At 45.0% G+C, this 22,124-nt stretch overlaps 1 protein-coding gene across 1 annotated transcript; it reads left to right on the forward strand.

Annotated features, from left to right (window-relative positions):
* Positions 1-672: 672 nt before the first annotated feature.
* On the forward strand, positions 673-18,859 carry PGF (placental growth factor). Its single transcript, XM_033142648.1, has 7 exons — positions 673-746; positions 3,903-3,945; positions 6,257-6,453; positions 7,320-7,396; positions 9,702-9,731; positions 9,897-9,965; positions 16,710-18,859. The coding sequence occupies exons 1-6, from the start codon at positions 690-692 to the stop codon at positions 9,955-9,957; spliced, it is 465 nt and encodes a 154-aa protein (XP_032998539.1). The 5' UTR covers positions 673-689; the 3' UTR covers positions 9,958-9,965; positions 16,710-18,859.
* The last annotated feature ends 3,265 nt before the right edge of the window (positions 18,860-22,124 follow it).

Here is a 22,124-nt window from a genome sequence, read left to right on the forward strand (position 1 = left end):
AGAGCAGTAGACGTGGTGTCTAGCTGCGCCCAGAGACCCGCCCGTCACTCGGGCGGCGGATGGGCACCGCTTGTCGCCGCCAGGGGCCCGCGCTCGCTCCTCGATGTGCCCTCGACGACCCTGCGCGCTGGGAGGTTCGGAAGGGCCTTCCTGTCGGAGGTCACATAGGGCCTTCCCGCTCCACTCTGGCCCACCAGGCAGCCCTGCCCGTAAAGCCAGCGCCCGGAAGCGCTCTCCCGGGGTCCGCGGGGATGCAGGGAGCGGGGCCGACGGGGGCGGGCGCCCGAGGGGGCGGGGAGAAGCCGGCCAACCGCCCGCTTCACGTGGCCCCGGGGCAGCAGGAGGTGCTGCGGAGAGAGCCTCGCTCCGCAGAGCAGCCCGCGGCTGAGCGGAGTCGCCCGGGAGCCGGTCCCTCTGCTGTTCGCTCCCTCTCCAGCTCCACTTCGCACCCGGGAAGAAGAGCGCCTGCTTTCTTCGCAGAAGCGCTTTCCCTGCTGGCGCCCGCCAGGCTCCTCTGGGAAGGAACCACACGCGCTCAGCCAGCCAGCCAGGGATCCTGCAGGCGCGACGCGGCGGCTCGCCGCCCCACCGCCGGCTATGCTGACCAATGTGCAGTAGGAATCGAGGCGTCGCTTCCCGCTCCGAATCGGGACTTGAGACCGGCGCGCGAGAGGTAGCCGGCGCCCGCGATGCAGCTCTTCGGGGGCTTCCTGGTGGCTCTCGCCCTGCGGGTGGTGGGCGCGCAGGTGAGCTCCGCAGAAGCCCCTCTGTCCTGGCCCCTGGCAGGTGAGGCTGGGGTGGGAGTGGGGGATTCCTGGATCAGCTCCGGTCCATAACAAAGTGCCCAGCGCCGCTTGACTTGTCGCACTCCTGCTGGGCTCGGGATGGGAGGGCTCGTGGCCGACCCGTTCCCTCCTCATCCCCAGGGGAGCTGGCAAAGAGGTGTCAGAGTGGGTTTGGGGCGGCAGCCGGTTACTGTTCGTGTTGTGTGCCGTGACTTAATATGCGAGGAACCGGGCTGCAACCCTGGAATTAGCACGCCCTCTTTTCCGGAAGCCTTGTCCCGATCCCGGGTACGTGGAAAACGACTGTGGTTGTTCAGTGGCTGAATTCGGCGCCCCCCCCCCCCCAGGTGCAGAGCTTGAGCGCCGGGGGGAAAAGACGTGAACCCAGGCACAAATTTACACTCTTGAAATTTACACTTCACGGTGTTTAGGGCTTTATTTTAAAATTGGAAGTACTCTACGGAGGAAAGATCTCTTATGATCTGGAAGTTTTTTAAATCTCCAATCTCAGGTGTGTTATAATTATTTAGTAGTGCTGGGAAAGAAGGCACTCTGTACATGCTCATAGGCACTGCTACCGTCTCCTGGGGTCCCACTGAGGTGGGGCTGGGGAGTTTACAAGGCTCAGAGGAAACCTTGATCTGGTGGCGCAGGAAGCATAGCCCAGATTCAGGAATGATTTATTGACCTGGTAAATTACCTAAGTGTGTGGCTTCAATTAGGGAAAAAAGTTATATGTTGTTTTTTAGTTTTGGTTAAAAAAACATTTTAATTATCCTGTTCTTGCAGCCAAGATACTCTTTCTCATCCTTTTCTCCTCTTTCTTTTGTGTGAAACTGAAGGTGCCTGTTTATTGAGCATTTGTCTTGATTTGTTTGCAGGGAGACTAGATTACATTGACTATTTAATGAACATTACTTCTGATTTGTTTGTGGGGAGGTTAGATTATTGCACACTTTCTAGTTCATTTCCCCAATCATTTGGGGAAGTGGGTTTCTTGTGCAAGGCTCCCAATCAACTATTAATTGCACAACCTGAATTTGCTGGTAGGTGTTTGAATCCCACCTGAAAACAGCAACAATCCCCCAGATCCCCCCCCCTCCCAAAGTGTCCCCAGAGTCCTGTCAGTGAGTGGGTGAGCCTAGAACCAGATTAGCGCAGAGCATAAAAGCGTGCATGTCTTGTGAAGCATTGTCAAAGCCATTTCTGAGGATCTGCGTGTCCTTGCAAGGATACTGCATCCACCACAGTATAGTGCTTATCTCACCTGTGTCAAGTTGCTACACCCAGATAGACATTTCAGAAGACTGGCACCAAGCCGCGCAGTTACGCTCATGGAAGTCAAGGGCATCCAGGCTGAAAGCACCATAAAGGCTTTCTGAAGTTCTTAACTGGAATGGAATGCAGGTTGAGTAGGCTTCCTACCTGCCTCCTGGACCACTGGATTGCCCCAATGCCAAGCAGTTCCTATATTCTGGCACAAACAAGCAGAAAAACCCCTTGGTTAAGATGGATTCTCTCCAGGCCGTCAAGAGCTGAAGGCCTGGAGAGAATCTGCCCACTTCCCCCAGCATGCTGACCTTGAGCATGCCCAGGTGGGCACTAGACTCAGAGGAGCAAACGTCAATAATTTCAGACCCAAGACTCTTCTTTAGTGCAAACCGTTGGACTAGATGACCCTTGAGGTCCCTTCCAAGTCTACGATTCCATTTATTTGGCCACCTCAAATATTTACTTGCTTCACCCTTTCGAGTGAAAACGTTAAATTTTCTGGAGAGGGAAGTTGTGCACTGCTAGACTGATATCTACTGGCCTGAAATAGAATTGCAGTTTCTGGGTGATATCCAGTGGTAGCCAAACTCAGAGTAGACCCACTGAACAAGGAGAGCACTTCTGCAACTCAGTAACCCAAGGGGCTTGCAAGAGACATGACATCATCAGCAGATTAATCATAGCAGATTGGAAAAGGGCTTCATTTTGAAATGAGAGGAGCTGACTAATGCTTGGCTTGAAGTCACATTCTCTCACTTGCAGTTTCTCTCTCTAATCTCATATACGTGCAAGTTGATTGGTGTAGCAAAAGCACTTTGTGCATGCTTAGAGGCATATTGTTATTGGGTTGGATCCAGGCAAAGTTAATTGAACAAGTTATTCATGAAATAATTCAAGACCCACCCATTTCAGTGGCCAACCTAGCAGAAATAGTTCTTTACACAAATTTCTACACCACCTCTGTAAAGAAATTCTCAGGATAAACAGAAAATATAAAGAACGATTAAAATACAGGCAAAACAAATCAGCTTAATAAAAAAAATACAATGATGAAAAAGCAACAATATATTTATTCCCTTCTTGATTATTTTACATCTTCCATGTCTGGGTCTTGATTTTACAACACATTAGTGAGGGGGCTGAAGTAAAGACTGTGGAGCTGATTTTAACACTGAAGTGATAATATATTTGTATTGTGAACCATCTTCATAGCCATGATAGGAAGAAAGGTGTTATTTAAATCCAGTAATTTGCTGAATAAATGTTTTGGGCTCTGGTATACCCTGGATTCAAGCATATAGAACTGATCCCAGCTGATAAGCAATTGGGAGCTTCTGAGTTGAACCAGTCACAGCGACGGGGCTTCTTCTTCCCATCACTCTGTTGCCCCTGCTGTGTCAAACTCTGGATTGTAAATTCCTCAGGGCAGGGACCTGACTTCCTGTTTCAGTACTTTGTAATACCCAGTGCTGTAGAAATCATAATAAATATTACAGGCGACACAAACATTAACCAAGGCTACCATGCACTGCTCACTTATCAATATGTACAGGATTGCACAGTTACCAAAGGAGGAAGGAAGGGATTTTCTGTACTCTTGAGTCCTGGACTGCAGCATGTGGACAATGTGCCTTTTGACCAAAAACCTCCCTTGTAACATCTTAATCAATTGATCTTATTTTAGTAAATAAAATGCGGCCTTTAAACAAGTTTGAGCACATGAGAATCATCCCACTGTCTTCTGTGCTTTACAGAAATGATCCACGCTGAATTGCTAGGGATTTCATTGCAGGGTGTTGGGAATGCCTGGGGAAAATTACTTTTCCCTCCCCTTTCTCTCCCTAGAGGCAAGATGTGCTTCTTCAGAACAGCACCACTGAAGCGGCAGGTGAGTGTGAAGCTTGTCCCTGTTTTATGATGTCAAAAGGGCCTCCAAGAAGACACATGTGAATGGAAGAGACTTGAAGGATCTATTATGTCATTGTCTTTGTTTTGGCACACCAGGCAGTTGTTCACGAATTTTCTGCATGCTGTCAGTGAGATTTCTGATAGGCAAATTAGCCATGATATTAAATGTGCCTTTGTATTTAATGTGCAGATTTTTTAAAATGCAAATAGAAGCTGCTGGGGGATGGGGGGAGAGCTGATAATTATTGGGATCACAGCAGGTGGGCTGGGTGGGAGATTAACCCTTTCCTCTGCTTAGGAAACTCCACCTTCTGAAGCTTGCATTTGCACTGGAAGGAAATCCTCTGTTGGGCTCAGTGCAGGATTTCCTCCCAATGCAACCACAACTTTCAGAGAAGAAAGAGAGATTTTCCTCAGGACTGCAGTAGGAGATGGAAGGGTTAAATCCCTCCATCATGATAATTATTAGCATTTTTTAAGCCTATGCATTAAAAGCAAAGACACAGTTAATGGCACATTTAATTTGGCCTTTAGCCTATAATGAAGCCTTGTTGTTGTTGTTCAGTCGTTCAGTTGTGTCCGACTCTTCGTGACCCCATGGACGAAGCCTAAGCATATGCAAATTGAATAATCACACATTCTTTCCCTGATTCCCCCTGTCTTCCCTTCCTCTATCTTTTCACTTGTGTCAAATTTTAGATTGTGAGCCCCTTGGGGCTGGGACCTTGACCTTTTGTGCTCCTTGTGCATACCGATGAGGCTATATAAGTAAATACAGTATTATTATTAGCAGCAGCAGCAGTAGCAGCAGTGGTGGTGGTACTCTCCCAACCTCACTGAGCACAGAATAATTCCAGAGGTGCAGTGCTTACCTAGGTTTGGTTTTCATTGGAAGGTGGTCACTGGAGACTTATGGTGCTTTGCAACGTAGGAGTTTATTTTTGGATATACAGGTTGAGCTTAGGTGGAGGCACACAGCAGGAAAACATCCACTTTCACTGCCCCGTCCCCAGTCAGATCTGGACAGCTTGTAGAGCCGAGATTTCAACTGTCTCCCTCATTGTCTGTATCTCACTCAAATATTGCAGTCAGACAGAGGCAACTAGCTTCCCCTGCCCTTTGTCTGGACAGGGATGGCGGCAGCGGCAAGTATTATTCAACCATCTCCTAGCCTTCCTGAGCCATTTACTTACAGTTTTCCTAACAGAGGATGTGCCTGTCAACTCTGCCACACACGGTTAAAGAACATGTGGAGACATTTTGGGTTGCATTCACCCTCTCCCAATCTTACAACAGTTTCACACAGTTTTCAACATCTGTGATACATTGTGAAGGAGATGGGTAAGATTGCGGTTCTGGATTTATGTCCTTTCCCCATGTGATCATATTATATTTGAAATTAAAGGCCCGTGATGTTCTGACTTCCTTCTGATCTAAAGCCAAGCATTTCCAGTCTTGCTTATTGAAAGAAAGGATGGGAGGCTGGAAGCTTCCGCCAAGCGCATGAAATGGTGTTATAATCAGCACTTACTTAAGTCCGAGACTCTGCTGGATAAATCAGACTTCCCTGTGACTTCCAGACACACCATTTTCCTGGCAAGGAGATGTCAAAGTACTGGCTGAGAAACTGAGATGTTTTCTGCAAAACCGCTGAACCTAGAAGTTTCTGCCAGTGGGATTAATAACACTCTTAGGAAAGATGCTTTTTGAAAGGCTTTCACCAACAACATGGGATTTCCTTGCTCTGCAGTCTGCCTTACTCTGGAAATGGTGGTAAAGGAGCAGTTAGGAGTTGTTAGGAGACCCCTGTCCCCCTCACACAGCTACAATTCCCAGAGTTGCTTAACTGGCAAACCCTCTTCCCAGGGGACTCTGGGAATTGTCTGCCTGTGAGGGGAATAGGTCTCTCCTTCTCCTAACAACCTTCTGCACTCTTAACAAGCCACAGTTCCCAGGATTCTTTGGGGGAAGCCCTAGCTATTTAAAGCAGCACAATACTGTTTTTAATGGTTAGTGCAGGTGGGGCCTTGTAGCCTTCACCAACGTGGTGCCCTCCAGATGTTGTGGACTATGCTGCCTATCAGCCCCAGTCTAGCACAGCCAATGGCGACTGGGCCTGATGGGAGTTGTAGTCCAAAACAACTGGAGAGAACCAGGTTGGGAAAGGCAGATGAATCTTGATACAATGCAGCTTCCTACATCCTTGCTGCCCATCAGTTACCTGAAGCAACCATGTCTCCCGTTGTGCATACTCTGAACCTGTCGCCCCAAATCTTTTGTATCTTCTTCAGTTGTCTCCTTTCATGACGTTTGGAACCGCAGCTCCTGCCAGCCCTTAGAGAAGCTCGTTGATGTCGTATCCGAGTACCCCAGTGAAGTAGAGCATGTGTTCAGCCCTTCCTGCGTCTTCTTGCAGCGCTGCAGCGGGTGCTGCGGAGACGAGAGGCTCCAGTGCGTCCCGACAGAGGTAGCCAACGTCACCATGCAGGTGAGGAGGTTGGACTTTGTGGTGCTTGGCTCCCAGGTGTCTGTCCATGCAATTGTTAGGAATATAGAAAGCGGCCTTATACCGAGTCAGGCCATTGGCCCATCTAGCTCATTATTGTCTACACCAATGTTTCCCAGATTTCGTTCTTCAGCTGTTTTTGGACTGCAGCTCCCATCATCCCTAGCTAGCAGGACCAGTGGTCAGCGATGGTAGGAATTGTAGCCCCAAAACAGGTAGAGACCCAAGTTTGATGAAACACTGGTCTACTTTGACTGGCAGCAGCTCCCCAGGATTTCAGACAGGGTGCTGTCTCAGTTCTACCTGGAAATGCTGGGGATTGAACCTGGGGCCTTCTGCATTAAAAGCTGATGTTTTTACCCCTGAGCTACAGCCCTTCCCTATAGTGGTCAGCACTTCTTTGCTTCACATCTTCTGTGAATGGCTGGGTAATGGAAGCTCCATGGATTCCTGTGATTCCCAGCAACTGGGATTCGGAGAAACATGCCTTTGACAGTGCAGGTGGAACATAGCCATCATGGTTGGTAGCCATCAATACCCCCTCTCCTCCATGGATTTGTCCAATCGTCTTAAAAACCCATCCAAGATGGCGGCCCGTCACTGCTTCCTGTGGCAGTGAGTTCCATAGTTTAACTATATGCTGTGTGAAGAAGTACTTTCTTTGGTCTGCCCTGAATCTTCCAACATTTTTCTTCGTTGGGTGTCCACAACTTCTAGTGGACATCCTTTCTTTATGCACTTTCTCCATGCTAGGCATAATTATATAAATTTCTATCATGTCGCCTCTTACTTGCCTATTCTCTTAAGTCCCAAATGCTCTGAGAGTTACATAGGTTTCACCCTTACAGCTCCTGAAGGTGAATTCAGAAGAACAAGCGCCCTATGTGGAGCTGTCCTTTGTGGAGCATAGGAAATGTGTATGCAGGTATGTGTCTTCATGACGGCATTTTTCTATTTTAAAAAATTACATTTATATACCACCTTTTTTTTAAGGAGCTCAGAGTGGTGTACATGGTTCTCCCCCTCCCCATTTCATCTTCACAACAACTCTTTGAGGTAGGTTAGGCTAAGAGATGGTAACTGGCCCAAGGTCACCCCATGAGCTTCTTGGCTGAGTGGGGATTGAACCCTGATTTCCCAGGTCCTGGTCCAACACTCTTACCCATTACACCACACTGGCTCTTATGGGTATCCAGTGCCTCACAGGAGTCAAGTAATCCCTGGAAGGAGAGGGAACGATGTGGGGTAGGTAGACCCCTAAATGAACTCCACAAGCCCCTCTTTTTGACTCCTCCTAATTTTAGCCTTCAAAAAACAGCAGCCAAGGGAGCCAGCAGAAATATTTTAAAAAAGGTGAGGGGGCTTGGACTGGTGGTGCCTCAGGCAGCCTTTTAATGTAACCTGAGCCTAACTGGGGCAGGTGTTCTCAATTCTTGTCATGGTGAGCCACAATGGGATGTATTTGGGGCGGTGGGGGGAGTGCAAGGGAACTGTATTCTCTGCAGTTAAGTCCACTACACCTCCTCCCAGCCCCAAAATGAAGAAGTAGTAGAGTGACTTTCAGCATGTTCCTTGACACCTCAGGCTTGGAGTGTTCCTTCTGCACATTTAGATTAGCAGGATCAAATTCCAGCTTTCCCCCAGGGGTTAGATTGTTGACATTCAGCCCTCCTCAGCAGGAAACAGTTGTTCTTCCACCATTTGCTCTGCTCCAGGAACTCCACACACGATTCTCACTCTGATTGACTAGAAAAAAGTCGGATTTGTTGGCTACTTAAAGGCAAGGCTGCTGGAGTAACTGAATCTCCTCAAGTCTGTCATGCCTTAAGATGACCAGACTAAAGGCACGACTGTCGTAGCCAGCACACAATGGGGTGGGGGTGGGGAATCCTGACAGTCCGTATGTTATCTGTGTTAAAAAGCATACTAATGTAATGTTGTTCCCAACAATTCACAGTCTGTGTCAGAAAAAGCTGGATCCTGTGATCAATGCAATTGTATATCATTGTTCATACTTTTTTCACAATTCTGCATTTTGCATTTTGCACAATTTAATTATGGTTTTACTAGTCATAGGGAGGAGCAGGAACAGTCCAGGTCACCCCCAATCATGAAGATTTCAGCAGGCATTGGTCACATTCTTTCAACCATATCTTCACAGTCATAAGGACTAGAAACTTAAAAAAAAATACAGAAAGGAAGCTAAAATTCTTATGAAGCCAAGTTCAACATTCAGTGTCATACTCTACATGCTTTCCAGGCACCAGTGGAATTGCAGCACATGCACAGCCCTGGGGGTGCCCTACATGCCTGGTGCTTAATGAGCCAGCAACACAACCAAGTGACAAAATGTGACAGAAGTAGCAGCTGTTCCAACTCAGCTGTCCATTCGTGGCCCTTGGGGTCTTTATAGGAACCTCATTTTACCAAAAGGAACAAAGAAGCAACCCCTGTTGCTTGCAGCACGAACACACACAGCATCGTACAATGCTTCACTTCCAGCTAGTGTCCTTGCTCTCACAAGCAGAGACAAAACAAAAACCACCTTTCCAAGATAATTATTCCTTAGCTTAATCAGTGTATTGCCGGTGGAATAACAAGCCAGGCCTCTGAAATGCCCAAAATAGGTTGTCTCAGACTGGCAATGTGGGGAGGCTGATGTGTAACGATGCTGACAGCATTCCTAACTCCTGTTAGCCTCTGCTAATCCTGTTGGTGTGCAACATGCGCTGTAACGGAGGGTGCATTTTTGCCTGCAGTGCCTGCTTCCTGAAGGGATCTATGTAGAGAGACTGAAAGCCGCTCGATGCTCTCCTTTATTTCTACGTACCATTCTCCCCCTCAACATCCAATAATATATTTGAAATTCTATCCCAACAGACCTCTTCAGTGGGTGCAATTGAATAATGTTGCTTATGAGACTGTTAACGGGATCTCACCTGCGTTTGGTGGTCTAAGAAGGGGCCTGGTTCAGTGATAGACAGTGGGGGTGTTTGTGTGAGGTGGGGTTGGGATCCTTGGCCACTGTGAACCATGCCAGGTAGCAGAACATGACTCTAGGAGCTCTGAATGACTCTTTTCCTTATAAAGAGGAAATCATCACATTTAGGGGGCAAGCCCATCTGTGGTTGTTTTGTTTTTGTTTTTGTTTTGCTATTCCCATCACATTGGGTCTCTTAATATCTATGAATGTTGCAGCCCCATACCCTGACAGTCTCTCTTCTCCCTAGGCCTCGGCGAGATGCTGTGAAGTCAGGGAGGTAAGTAGAATTAGCAAGGTTTCTGGACGTTGGTTAGATACTCTCCATAGCGGAGTGGGGTTGGGGCGACCCAGTCAGATGGGCGGGGTATAAATAATAAAGTTATTATTATTGGTGTCTCATTTGCCACCTTCTCTTCTGTTTCCTTCCTTCTTCCTCCTGAAGGAGGAGGAGACCCAAGGGACGCAGCAAGAGGAAGAGGGCAAAGCAGAGACCCAAAGATTGATCCTCCAGGTGAGTGTCAATACCAGGGAATGGGGGGAGGTTAAATCTTCAAGTTATGGTTTAGCTGTAGAAGTTTTCTCCCAGAAGTGCCTGCATTTGGCTCCAGTTTACTGGCATGGATAATGCGAAGTTAGATTATTAGTAAACGCAATTAAAACATTAAAAAAATAAATTAAAGGTAACAGGACTCCTGACCATTAGGTCTAGTCGCGGACGACTCTGGGGTTGTGGCGCTCAACTCGTGTTACTGGCCAAGGGAGCTGGTGTACAGCTTCCAGGTCATGTGGCCAGCATGAATAAGCCGCTTCTGGCGAACCAGAGCAGCGCACGGAAAAGGCGTTTACCTTCCCACCTAATGATCTACTTGCACTTTGATGTGCTTTCGAACTGCTAGGTGGACAGGAGCTGGGACCGAGCAACGGGAGCTCACCCTGTCACGGGGACTCGAACTGCCAACCTTCTGATCGGCAAGCCTTAGCCTCTGTGGTTTAACCCACAGCGCCACCCACGTCCCTAAAAATAAAAAAATACACACCATCAGTAAACTAAAAACATACCAGTATTCTAAATGTGTGTGTGTGTGTGTGTGTGTGTGTGCGTGTATAGTTTTCACTGCATGTTTGCCAGTGTAATAATTTTCTGCTTGGCTGTGGGTTGTTTTGGTGATGGCACTCTCAGGTTCTAGGGCCACAGAATTGCGACCTCCATTGTTCCTGCTATCATAAAAGTTTCTGAGATGCATTTGTTTCATTTTATATACCACCTTTTCCTTCAAGGAGCTGCACGTGGTTCTCCAGCTCCCCATTTCATATTCACAACAACCCTGTGAGGCAGGTTAGGCTGAGAGACAGTGACTAGTGGCCCAAGGCCCCCCAGTGAGCTTCAGTGCTCAGTGGGAATTCAGTTTTCCAGGTCATAGTCTCAACACTCTTAACCCTTAACACCACACTGACTCTCTTTTTCTGACGGGCAAACTGATTGACGGAGCTATTTCACTCATTGTTGGAAGCAGACTTTGGATGTGTGAGCATATTGTTGGAACTAAACAGTAATCTGGGCGATTTCACTTGACAAGTTATTAGAACTTGAAGCTGCACATGCACACAGGTTTTGCACAGTGACCACATGATTTTGTCCTCTTCAAAATGCTGTCTTGTATTATTTTCCCATTTCATATGGATTTACAGTTTCTGCAGAAAATCTGATAAATTACAGAAACAAAAAAATCTTGCAGAATGCATAAATCCAGATTGAAAGAGGGGGGAGGAATAGGACAGCATTTTTAAGGGTGGACACTGCAAAAACCTTTTATGCATGAGCAGCACTGAGTCTGTGGTAAACCACCATCTTGAAACACCCCATAACCCAAACAGAAAAGTCCCTGATCTAGCTAAAGATAAATTGCACTTAAATCCCATTGAAATCAACAAAGTTTAATTTGCCCCCTTGATTTCAACAGGACTTGAGTAGCCTCCAACCCACCACCTTCGACCAAATTTGCAGCAATGAGAGGGTTCATTCCTATGGGCTTTGCAGTGATAGGCCCCTCATGATTCCCCTGACCCAAAGATTTTCCTCCTTGCCAACCTCACCAATTGGTCAGAGCAGAAGAAAAATTTTAATTCGTGACTAAAACATTCGCTGACATTAAAGGTTGCACCCCTAATTAAAATGCATTTAACTTGCTGTGTTTCTTTTTAAAGCTCACCATAAAAAAACTTCCCATTTAAGGACTTGAGATCAAAAATAGCAAATTCCAAGGCCTTGAATAGCTGGTTTGCCTTTTGTTGTCCAGAAAGTAAATTTAACCTTTTAGGAGAAAAAAAGTGAAACTATTGTTTATTTGAGTAGGTTTATTTCCCTTATATCCAGGGAAAGGGAGGATTTGAGGAGATAAGTGGGGCAAGTTTTCCATTGTGCCTTGTAGATGAGCGCACATACAGTGTTTCTGTGGATTGTAGCTGAGGGTGCAGCTTTGCCTTTTCCAGCTTAGAAACTCCTATTTCCAAAAATCCATTTCCTTTTAGACTCCACCCATCTTTCTGGCCTAAAAAAAATAAAGAAATGCTTTACAGAAAAGTAATGCCTAATAAAAACAGCACTTAACAGTTACATGCCTTAGGGTTCCTCTAACTAAGCCATTCTGAAATCAGTGGACTAAAATTAGTCACATCCATTGGTTTCAGTAGGTTTACTCTTAATTTGACTTAGCTGGATACAACCCTTAGTCTGGATGGAGAAACTAAGGTATATTTGGTGGCAATATTTTTGATTGCTTAAGTGCAGTTTTAAGGCATAAGGGCCAGGAACCAAAGATCAACTTTAGATGTGCTCTGGGCAGTGGGGTGGGGAAGAGGGAAATTAGACACTGAGAACTGAAACCAGACAGAGAAATAAATAACCCTGTGTTGTGGAAAGGGAAGTAAGATAATTCCTTATATTACTGGGAAAGGATTTGCAGTGATAACATTTATGCATATTTACTCATAAGTAAGGATCACTGAAAGGGACCCAGGTGGCGCTGTGGGTTAAACCACTGAGCCTAGGGCTTGCCGATCAGAAGGTCGGCAGTTCGAATCCCTGCCACGGGGTGAGCTCCCGTTGCTTGGTCCCAGCTCCTGCCCACCTAGCAGTTCGAAAGCACGTCAAAGTGCAAGTAGATAAATAGGGACCGCTCCAGCGGGAAGGTAAACGGCGTTTCCGTGCGCTGCCCTGGTTCGCCAGAAGCAGATTTGTCATGCTGGCCACATGACCCGGAAGCTGTCTACGGACAAACGCCGGCTCCCTCGGCCTATAGAGCGAGATGAGCGCCGCAACCCCAGAGTCGGACACGACTGGACCTGATGGTCAGGGGTCCCTTTACCTTTACCTTTAAGGATCACTGAATTCAGAAGTAAGCCCTGGTGACTAATACAATGCCTAGGCATGCTCTACTCAGAAGTAAGCTGAACTTAGTATTTGGGGTGAAAGAAAGCCTAGTTTCTTCCCTAGCTCTAGGACAGGGGTCAACAAACTTACCGCACCTCAGGCCGGTGACTCCAGCGGCAATTACGAGGCGGGCCAGAGGGCAGGGGAGCGCACGCCCATATGCGTGTGCACACGCTATTTCGGGTGCACTTCCAGGTTGGAGGAGCACCGGAAATAGCTTGAGCGCACGTGCACGGGCCCCCTCCGACCCGGATGTGCACCGGAAATAATGCTTGCGCACGTGCACAAGCTATTTCCGGTGCTCCTTCCGGTGCAAGTGGGCAGCCGCGCAGCACAGCACCGGTAAGAGTGGGTGGCAGGGTTTGCCGCAGGCTGGATAAACAAGTCCCTCAGGCCTTATCTGGCCCGCGGCCCTTAGTTTGGGAACCCCTGCTCTAGGACTTGAGCAAGTGCAATGCGTTGGTTTTTAAAATAAAAAAATAGCTGATGTCTGTGCCTGACCTTCCTTCCCAGCTGGATTGTGGTAAGAATTCACTTCTGCACCACCTTGTTTGTTACCTAGGTGAAGGTCACATCCACACTATGCCTTTAAAGCACATATAAAGGTCATGGCTCCCCCTATATATATAGGTCCGTATAGTTAAAGCTATGGTTTTCCCAGTAGTAATGTACGGAAGTGAGAGCTGGACCATCAAGAAGGCTGATCGCCGAAGAATTGATGCTTTTGAATTATAGTGCTGGAGGAGACTCTTGAGAGTCCCATGGACTGCAAGAAGATCAAACTTATCCATCCTTAAAGAAATCAGCCCTGAGTGTTCACTGGAAGGACAGATCCTGAAGTTGAGGCTCCAATACTTTGGCCACCTCATGAGAAGAGAAGACTCCCTAGAAAAGACCCTGGTGTTGGGAAAGATGGAGGGCACAAGAAGAAGGGGACGACAGAGGATGAGATGGTTGGACAGTGTTCTCGAAGCGACTAGCATGAGTTTGGCCAAACTGCGGGAGGCAGTGAAAGATAGGCGTGTCTGGCGTGCTCTGGTCCATGGGGTCACGAAAAGTCGGACACGTCTGAACGACTGAACAACATATATATATACACACACTGTAGTATATATGGGAACTGTAGTTTGTAAGGGTTCTAGGAAATGTAGCTCTGTAGGGTATAACCTACAGCTCCCAAGGTTTGGGGTGGGGGGAGAGCCAGGACTGTTAAAGCAGTATAAATGTGCTTTAACTGTTTAGTGTGGGTGCAACCTAGGCTTCCTATTAATTAAAATTCTGGATTATCTGCATCGTTCTAAACTGTTTTTAAAATACAGCATGGGAGTCTGTGTTAGAAGTTTAAAAATCTCATTGCACGTGACCCTTAAGCCTTAACCCTGCACATTTTTCAAAAATAAAATAAAATCTCTTTCTCTGACATGCATACTCTCACACACAGAGATTTTCCAAATATCTCCATTTCCAAAGAAGGTTGTCATGTGGGGCTGTTACTCAAGAAACACAAGCTGAAAGCCCCCTAACAGCCAAGACCAGGACAACTAAAACTGTTGGCATTATCTTTGTGGCATTTAGTCAGATTTTAAAGAGGTTCCTCAGGAGACATGCTTAATCCCACGTAATGTGTGGCCTGTTATGGGAACTTGGAAGCTGGATATTCTAGTGAGAAATGTTATTATTACATGAGAGAACTTGGGTGTGGGCTTTGCCACCCGGGAGGCTGCTGGTGTTGCCAAGTCCAATGTGATCATAGACTTCAGTGGGGGATATTATAACCATCAAAACAGAGAGCGGTTTAAAGAACACACAGTTTTCCTTCTAAGAGTTTGATAAGACCGCAGCAGATGGCAGAGAGTATTGTGACGTTAGACAATGACTCATATAGGCCCCATCCAAGTGGCTTTCAACCTATGTGCAGATCCCTTTGGGAAGCAGACATCACAGGCCAGAATGCACCCTCAGGCCATACCTGGACTGTACACTTAAAGCACTTTAAACAGCCCTGGTTTCCCCCCAAAGAATCCTGGGAGTTGTAGTTAAGGGTCTAAGAGATGTTAGGAGGCCCGTTTCCCCCTCACAGACCTACAATTCTCAGAGTTGCCTGGGAAAAGGGATTGATTGTTAATCCTTGAACTCCTGGAAGGAAAAGCAAGATATAGATATACAACACGGAACAAATATGTCAGAGTCACAAGTCTCAGCAAAACACATTTTGCCAACCTTGATAAAATACTATTATGTCAAAGTACAGTAAATAGGAATATTATATTGCGGCAGTTACAAGGTGTTTGATTATTTCATGGTTGTATTTGCAGATTCATTGTGCATTTCTTATTTTTGTTTTATAGTTGCTTTATATTACCAAATAGCAGGCCAGTGATGACAAACAGATCAGTAGGGACTGCATGGGGGACATGGCAATTCAGAGGAGGAGGAGGAGGGGGAAAGTAAAGGAAACCTCATTTATTTCAAGGAAGTTACTTGCAAGCCAAACACATCAAGCCCAGTCAGTTGTGTTTTACTTGGAGAGTGAATGAAATAATGTGGATGCGAGGAAGGTACTTAAGCAAACATGCCCCAGTGTTCTGCACCATTCATGAGCTCTTGTGCTCAGGTTATGCCTGGTTTCCCACAGGCATCTGGTTGCCCGCTGTGAGAACAATATGCTGGTGTAGTTGGGTCATTGGCCTAATCCAGCAGGTCATTCTTATGATCTTATGTATTCAGCTTCTCCTGCTTTATCTGCTGCTCTGGGAGGGGTCCCTCCTGAGTCCCAGATGGGAGTGGTCAACAGTTCTTCCTCTGATTGCTTAGCATAAGGTTACCAGATTTTTTTCATTGAATCCGGGAACACTTTTCAACTTCAATGGATTTTGTATGGGGACTGATTTGTAAATCCGGGGAGTGTCCCCAGGAAACAGGGACATCTGGTAACCTTAGCTTAGCAACAGTGATAAATTGATCAGGCACCTTTAGCAACGGTAGCACCTGCCAAGTGCCAAAGCATTAGAGCTGCCTCCAAGTTTTGTGCTCTAACTTTCTTCAGAAATGTCTGATTGACTTATTTTTTAGATGCTAAGAATCTGGGAGCACTGCTTGCATGGGACCTGATACATCAGTGCCCCCTGTACAGTGCAGTTAATATGACTCTGAAACAAAGGATGAAGCAGCGGATTAAAGCACCACAAAGCGATTGCTTTTCTCAAAACACGGAACTGTTAACAGACTAACTCCTATAGCAACCTTGCAGCCAATCTGAAGTCTTGTGGTTATTCAGCAGAATGGTCACCTTGAGAGAGAAGCTATTTAAAACAAAACAACTCAAAACTGAGCAATTCCTCTATTTGGTCGTCCATGGTTAGCCTTAAGCCTTTTTCACAGCACTGCAAACTAAGCAGCTATCGTTAGACATGATAAGTTTTACTATGCAATGCTTTTTAGGTGTGGCAGCACTAGTGGATTTGTAATGTTTCTGAATTGTCAGAGAGACAGCTGAACTAAGGGCACAGTTGGACGCGTACTTACTTGAATAATATGGCTCTTTCTTCTGCATAAACATAGATAGGATGGGCTGCAATGCATTCAGTGAAAAGTGTGTCACATCCTAGAAAAAAACCAAGCTGGGTATCCAAAAGCCCTTTGTCATACAAGTACAAATGTTCTTTTTATGGGATATTTGGATTTTAAGGTTGTTAAATACATTTGACAGCATGGCCTTGTTAGATTCCTAATTTGCTCAAAATTACTGCATCCACTTTCCATGCCTGTTAGCACCAGACCCAGCCACCTTCTTGGTGTTCATCCTGTCCCTTGCTCTCTTTCCAGGTGGGACTTCTGATGAAGGTGGCTGCTTTGTCAGCAGATGGCAGCGCCACAGTGCCTGTATTTATTACTCTGTCCTCTTCAACACTCCCATACACACAAGCCCATCACATTTTTGACTGATGAATTCAGGAGGGGCCCATAGCAGTTCAACCACTTTCAAACCATCCTGAGCAAACCAGGAAGAACAAAGGAAACATCACAGCGGGAGCAGATCAAGCCAATGTGAACAGGAGGTGCTAACTGCACACAAGGAGGTTGACTGGGGGCCAGGTGAAGAGAAGAAGCCACACGTTTTTTCTAGGTTCTTTCCCTGCCTTCGTATATAGCTAATATTTCACACTGACACCCACAGAATTGGAATCAGAATGGAAGTACAAGAAAAGAGCAGTTGGCCTAACTGGCAGGTACAGTATTATGCAGCATGAACTTAGAACAAACTGGCCACAAACAGAAGCAGGTGCTTCCTGCTGAATTGTCTGGATGCTACAGTCTTGCTGGGCAGTGAGGTGTCAAAATGAAACAAGTGGTTTGAGCAGAGTGTCATCAACACTTGGCTAAGTCTTTTTGCTTTCCACCAATTCTGTTGCATTGAAAACGCTCTCTTATCTCGCCAAGGACTCGTGTATCAGAAGAAACCACGCTTTGTCAGCCCGATACATCTAAAATACCTTCTTCCTTGATGAACTAAAGCTGGAAGAGTACTTTGTCAGGTAGCATCTTGGAAGCTGTGGAAAGAGTAATTGTGTTCAGAGGCAGCAGATCCTATTCTGAAGAAACCTCCAGCACGTTACTCACAAAGGCAAGGAACCAAGGGAATCATGAGGTTGGAGAGACAGCCTTTGCAGAGCTCAAGTTGCTATGGGTTTAGTGCACAAATATCATCTTTTACTGCATAAGTAATTGGTTTATCGAAAAACTAGTGCTGTAAAATACACAATAGAGAGAGTATCTCCCAAATCTAAAGGTTCATGTATCTGTAAAGTGCACATAGTCACTTTTCCCAACAAAATTGTAGCAGAATCCTGTGCTTGGCAAATCTGTCTTGTGCTGCTGTGTGTATCATTTGCATCCGTATTGTAACATACGGTAATTAACTATGCAGGGTTTTGTTGATATAGCTGGTTTTGTGGTGGTTGGAAAAGACAGCCACAAGGGTATGGGAGTGGATGGTGCCACTCCAGCTCTATCCTGCTTCCCACCCTCTCTCCGCTAAATTGTGTTGCATCTAACAGCTGGCTATGTCATCTCAATGCCAATGGCACGTTTGGGAATGGGGGCTGTTGCCGGTTTATTAGCACTATCGTATCTCATTGCACAAAGTCAGTTTGCAGTCAGTCCTATTGGAAAGGGTTGCAAAATGTAAGTAACTGTAACATAACAATAGCCAAACTCTGAATGAATAATTGTAAAGCAATAGGCATTCTAAATTAGCTCTCACTGTTTGAAGAAATATCGGTGTCGTCGTGTCGTTTTAGGTTGCATAACGTTGCCCGTCTATAAATCAGTTGCTGCAGTGCTGCTGAGTATGTTACAAATCAGTATTAGATTGTAAAAATGATGGCTAAATAATGAGGTGGTGCATGACAAATTAGTTTGAAGAACCACATGAGAGTGCCTTATTTATCCTTTTGCAGAAGAAGATGATGAATTGACCACTTGTAGTTTCAAATATGGATAACGATGCATTTCGACATGCAGCACATCGGTTCTCCAGAATGCCATGGGATGTGACATATAGATGTTCAAAGTGATCTAGACAAAACTGTGCGAAATAGCAGTAGCTGTTCATCAGGATAGGACATGCACCCTCATGCAGTGATTGTGCAAGAATCTACAATTGCTAGAGGTTCATAGGGAAAACAAGAAATGAAATATTCCCCAATGTTCTCAGCATTTGTAGATTCTCACAATATCCAATACAGGCTTCTTCTGCTGGATACAGGACTAGAAGCACCATTTATATGACACAATGGATTTGCTGTTTCTTGTATATGACAACCTGATTGCAATATGGTCTTGATCTTTATCCTGTGGTAGAGTCTACTTTTTTATGGGGTGTGGTGGGACTTAGGACTCCTGCTTTCTGTTCAGTGCAATGAAGCAACATTCCAAATGAGTTCTAAATATAATATTGTTATGGTTAAAACACAGCTCCCGGTTCTGAAAATATTTTTGTCAGCGCATTCCGTTACCTCTTCTGAAAAAATACAAAATACTCTCCCAAGAAACACTGTCTGCCTTCTGCGGATGTGTGAGGCGTTAACTTCCATTGCAATTCATCATTATTGCTGAATCCCTTACCATTGGGTGGGAAAGCATGAGCCAACATGCTGGGCTGTCAAATGAGAGTTTGGAAGAATGAAGTGCTTTGCTCTGTCATATTTATTTTGGGGCAAGTAATTATTTCTCATCTGCAAAATGGATATAATTGAATACTAGGCTTTCTCTACAACAGAGAAGATGTGAAAATTACAACAGAACTGTTGGAATGTTGGCCTATAGTGGCAAGAGGAACCAGATATTTTTTTTTATAAAAAAAAACCTATTTTATTTTTTCTCATTACAAATATACTTATAACATACAATTTACATAACATCTCTCCCTCCCCCTCCCTTTTGGACTTCCCTCAACTTCCATTTCTGATTTATTATCCTCATTATTATATTCTGCTATTTTCTACAAACATCATATTTTCCCTTTTATTACATAATTGGTTCCCTACCCATAAAGTTGTGAATGTTTATTTAAATCCTACCATCAGGTCGATATTCTTTCTTGGTTTCTGCTAATATAATATAAAAGGTTCCCACTCTTTTTCAAAATCCCTATTGTCCTTTTCCAGAAGTCTGTCTGTCAGCTTCGCCAACTCCGCATAATTCATCAGTTTTTCTTGCCATTGTCCTTTTGTTGGAATTTCTCCCGTCTTCCAGTTCTGTGCTTTCAATATTCTTGCCGTCGTCATAGGATACATAAGTAGTGTCCTTTTCTCTTTTGGCAGATCTTGTCCTAAAATACCCAACAAGGAAGGCTTCTGGCTGCTTAACAAATGTTATTTTAAACATTTTTTTAAATTCATTATATATTATTTCCCAATATACCTTAACTTTTACAATCACACCACCAACACTCCCTCTGTTCATTTTTATATATTTTAGCCAATTTCACCAGTGAGATATACCACCTGTATATCATCTTCATATAATTTTCTTTTAACAATATACAGTCCGTAAATTTCAAATTTACTTTCCAATCTTTGAATTGTATATTGTGGCCTATATCTTGTGCCCATTTGATCATAACTGATTCTACTTCCTCATCTTTCGTTTCCCATTCCAACAGGATACTGTACATCTTTTTTTTAGTAATTTTGAGTTCTCTTCTATTACTTCCTTTTGGAATTTAGAAACCGTATATGGAAAACCTTTCTTATTTTCCTCTTTGAAGATATCTTTTAGATATCTATGGTGCAACCAACTTTGAAGATGTTCCTTTATTTCATCATATTCTTTCAATTTTAATTTCCCTTCCTGTTCTACTAGCAATTCTCCATATGTCAGCCATTCTCCCTTTGTTTCCAGTGTTTTTAGTGATAATGCCTCGACAGGTGATAACCACCAAGGTGTCTTAGGTTCTAATAGGTCTTTATATTTATCCCACACCTTGAACAATGCTCTCCTTATTATATGATTGTGGAATCCTTTTTGGATTTTTGTTTTTCCATACCATAGATAGGCATGCCATCCAAACCTGTTATGTCCTTCCAAGTCTGTATCTCTTCTCTGTCAAGTTTGATCCAATCTCGGATCCATATTAGGGTTGCAGCTTCATAATACAATTTTAAATCTGGACGTGAGAAACCACCTCTCTCTTTCACATCTGTAAGTACCTTATTTTTTATCCTTGGTTTTCCCCCATTCCAGATAAATCTTGTGATTTCTTTTTGCCATTCTTTGAAGCATGCATTCCCTGCTATTATTGGTATTGTCTGAAAAAGAAATAACATTCTTGGAAGTACATTCATTTTTATTGCTGCAATCCTTCCTAGAAGGGATAGACTAATCCTATTCCATATTTCAAGATTTTAATTTCTAGCTGGAACCAGATAATTATATTGATGTGGTAGCTGAAAGACTCTGTTTAAACACAGTTCTTGTCTGCCTTCCTTTAGTATCTTTTTCTTCCGAGACTGCCGACTGGTTATCACAAGAAGTGTTTAACTGGAATGCAGTACACCCAAACATATTTTTGCAAGTGCTCACTAGATGGCTCCAAGCTTGAAAGCAGCCCCTTCATCTATGCTGGGGTTTATAGAGCAGGGGTGGCCAACTCCCAAGAGACTGCGATCGACTCACAGAGTTAAAAACTGGCAGTGATCTACCCCCATTTTTAGGGGTCCAGGTCAAAGTTATTTTAGGGAGGAGGAAAGCCCCGTTTGGGGGGGGTGCAAGGCAATAATTTGAGCTTTTTTAGGGGAGACAAAGTTGTTGAGCTTCTTTGGAGGGAGCCAGTGATCTCCCATTGATCTACCATAGACGTCCAGTGATCTGCTAGTAGATCACAATCTACCTGTTAGACGTGCCTGTTATAGAGGATATAATGATTAGGATTATGGCAACCAGGGATCTATGACAAATGTCCTCTTTTTTTAGCCAGTTGGCATCTTTCCCCCATCTGGATGAGTACTCAATGTGTTGTTCTCGTTTTAAACCATTTACTCAGAGATACTGAAGCTTCCTCTGCTTAACAATTGCAGCTCTGGATAATATTTCAGTGCCCCACATTAGTGCTGCCAGATAATATCAGCAAAGTCACTTCCATGAGCTTCTCTAAACCCCTTTGAAAGCCATCCAGCTTGGTGGTTATCACTACATCTTGCAGCGAATTCCACATTTTAACCATGTGTTGTATGATGTACTTTTATCTGCCAGGAATCTTACATTTTTCAGCTTTCTTGGGCTCTAGTACTTTGAAAGCAGGAGAAACACACCTGTCTGTCCACTTTCGCCACATCACACACATACCCCAGCCCCCAAAAGCCTAATAAAAATGTGGGGGGAGAGAAATGGGGGGAGGGGGCTCCTGCGCTGGTGGGTTTCCTACACACATCTGGCTGGCCATTATGAGAACAGGATGCTGGACTGTATTGACCATTGCCCAAGACCCAGCAGGCTTCTTCTTGTGCTCAGCGTGGTATAGTGGTTAAGAGCGGTAGAACTGGGTTTGAGTCTCCGCTCCTCCACATGCAGCTGCTGGGTGACCTTGCTTGGGCTAGTCACACTTCTTTGAAGTCTCTCAGCCCCACTCACCTCACAGAGTGATTGTTGTGGGGGAGGAAGGGAAAGGAGAATGTTAGCCGCTTTGAGACTCCTTCGGGTAGTGATAAAGCGGGATATCAAATCCAAACTCCTCCCCTC

This window comes from Lacerta agilis, chromosome 1 (genome assembly GCF_009819535.1).
Source record: "Lacerta agilis isolate rLacAgi1 chromosome 1, rLacAgi1.pri, whole genome shotgun sequence".
Taxonomy (NCBI): domain Eukaryota; kingdom Metazoa; phylum Chordata; class Lepidosauria; order Squamata; family Lacertidae; genus Lacerta; species Lacerta agilis.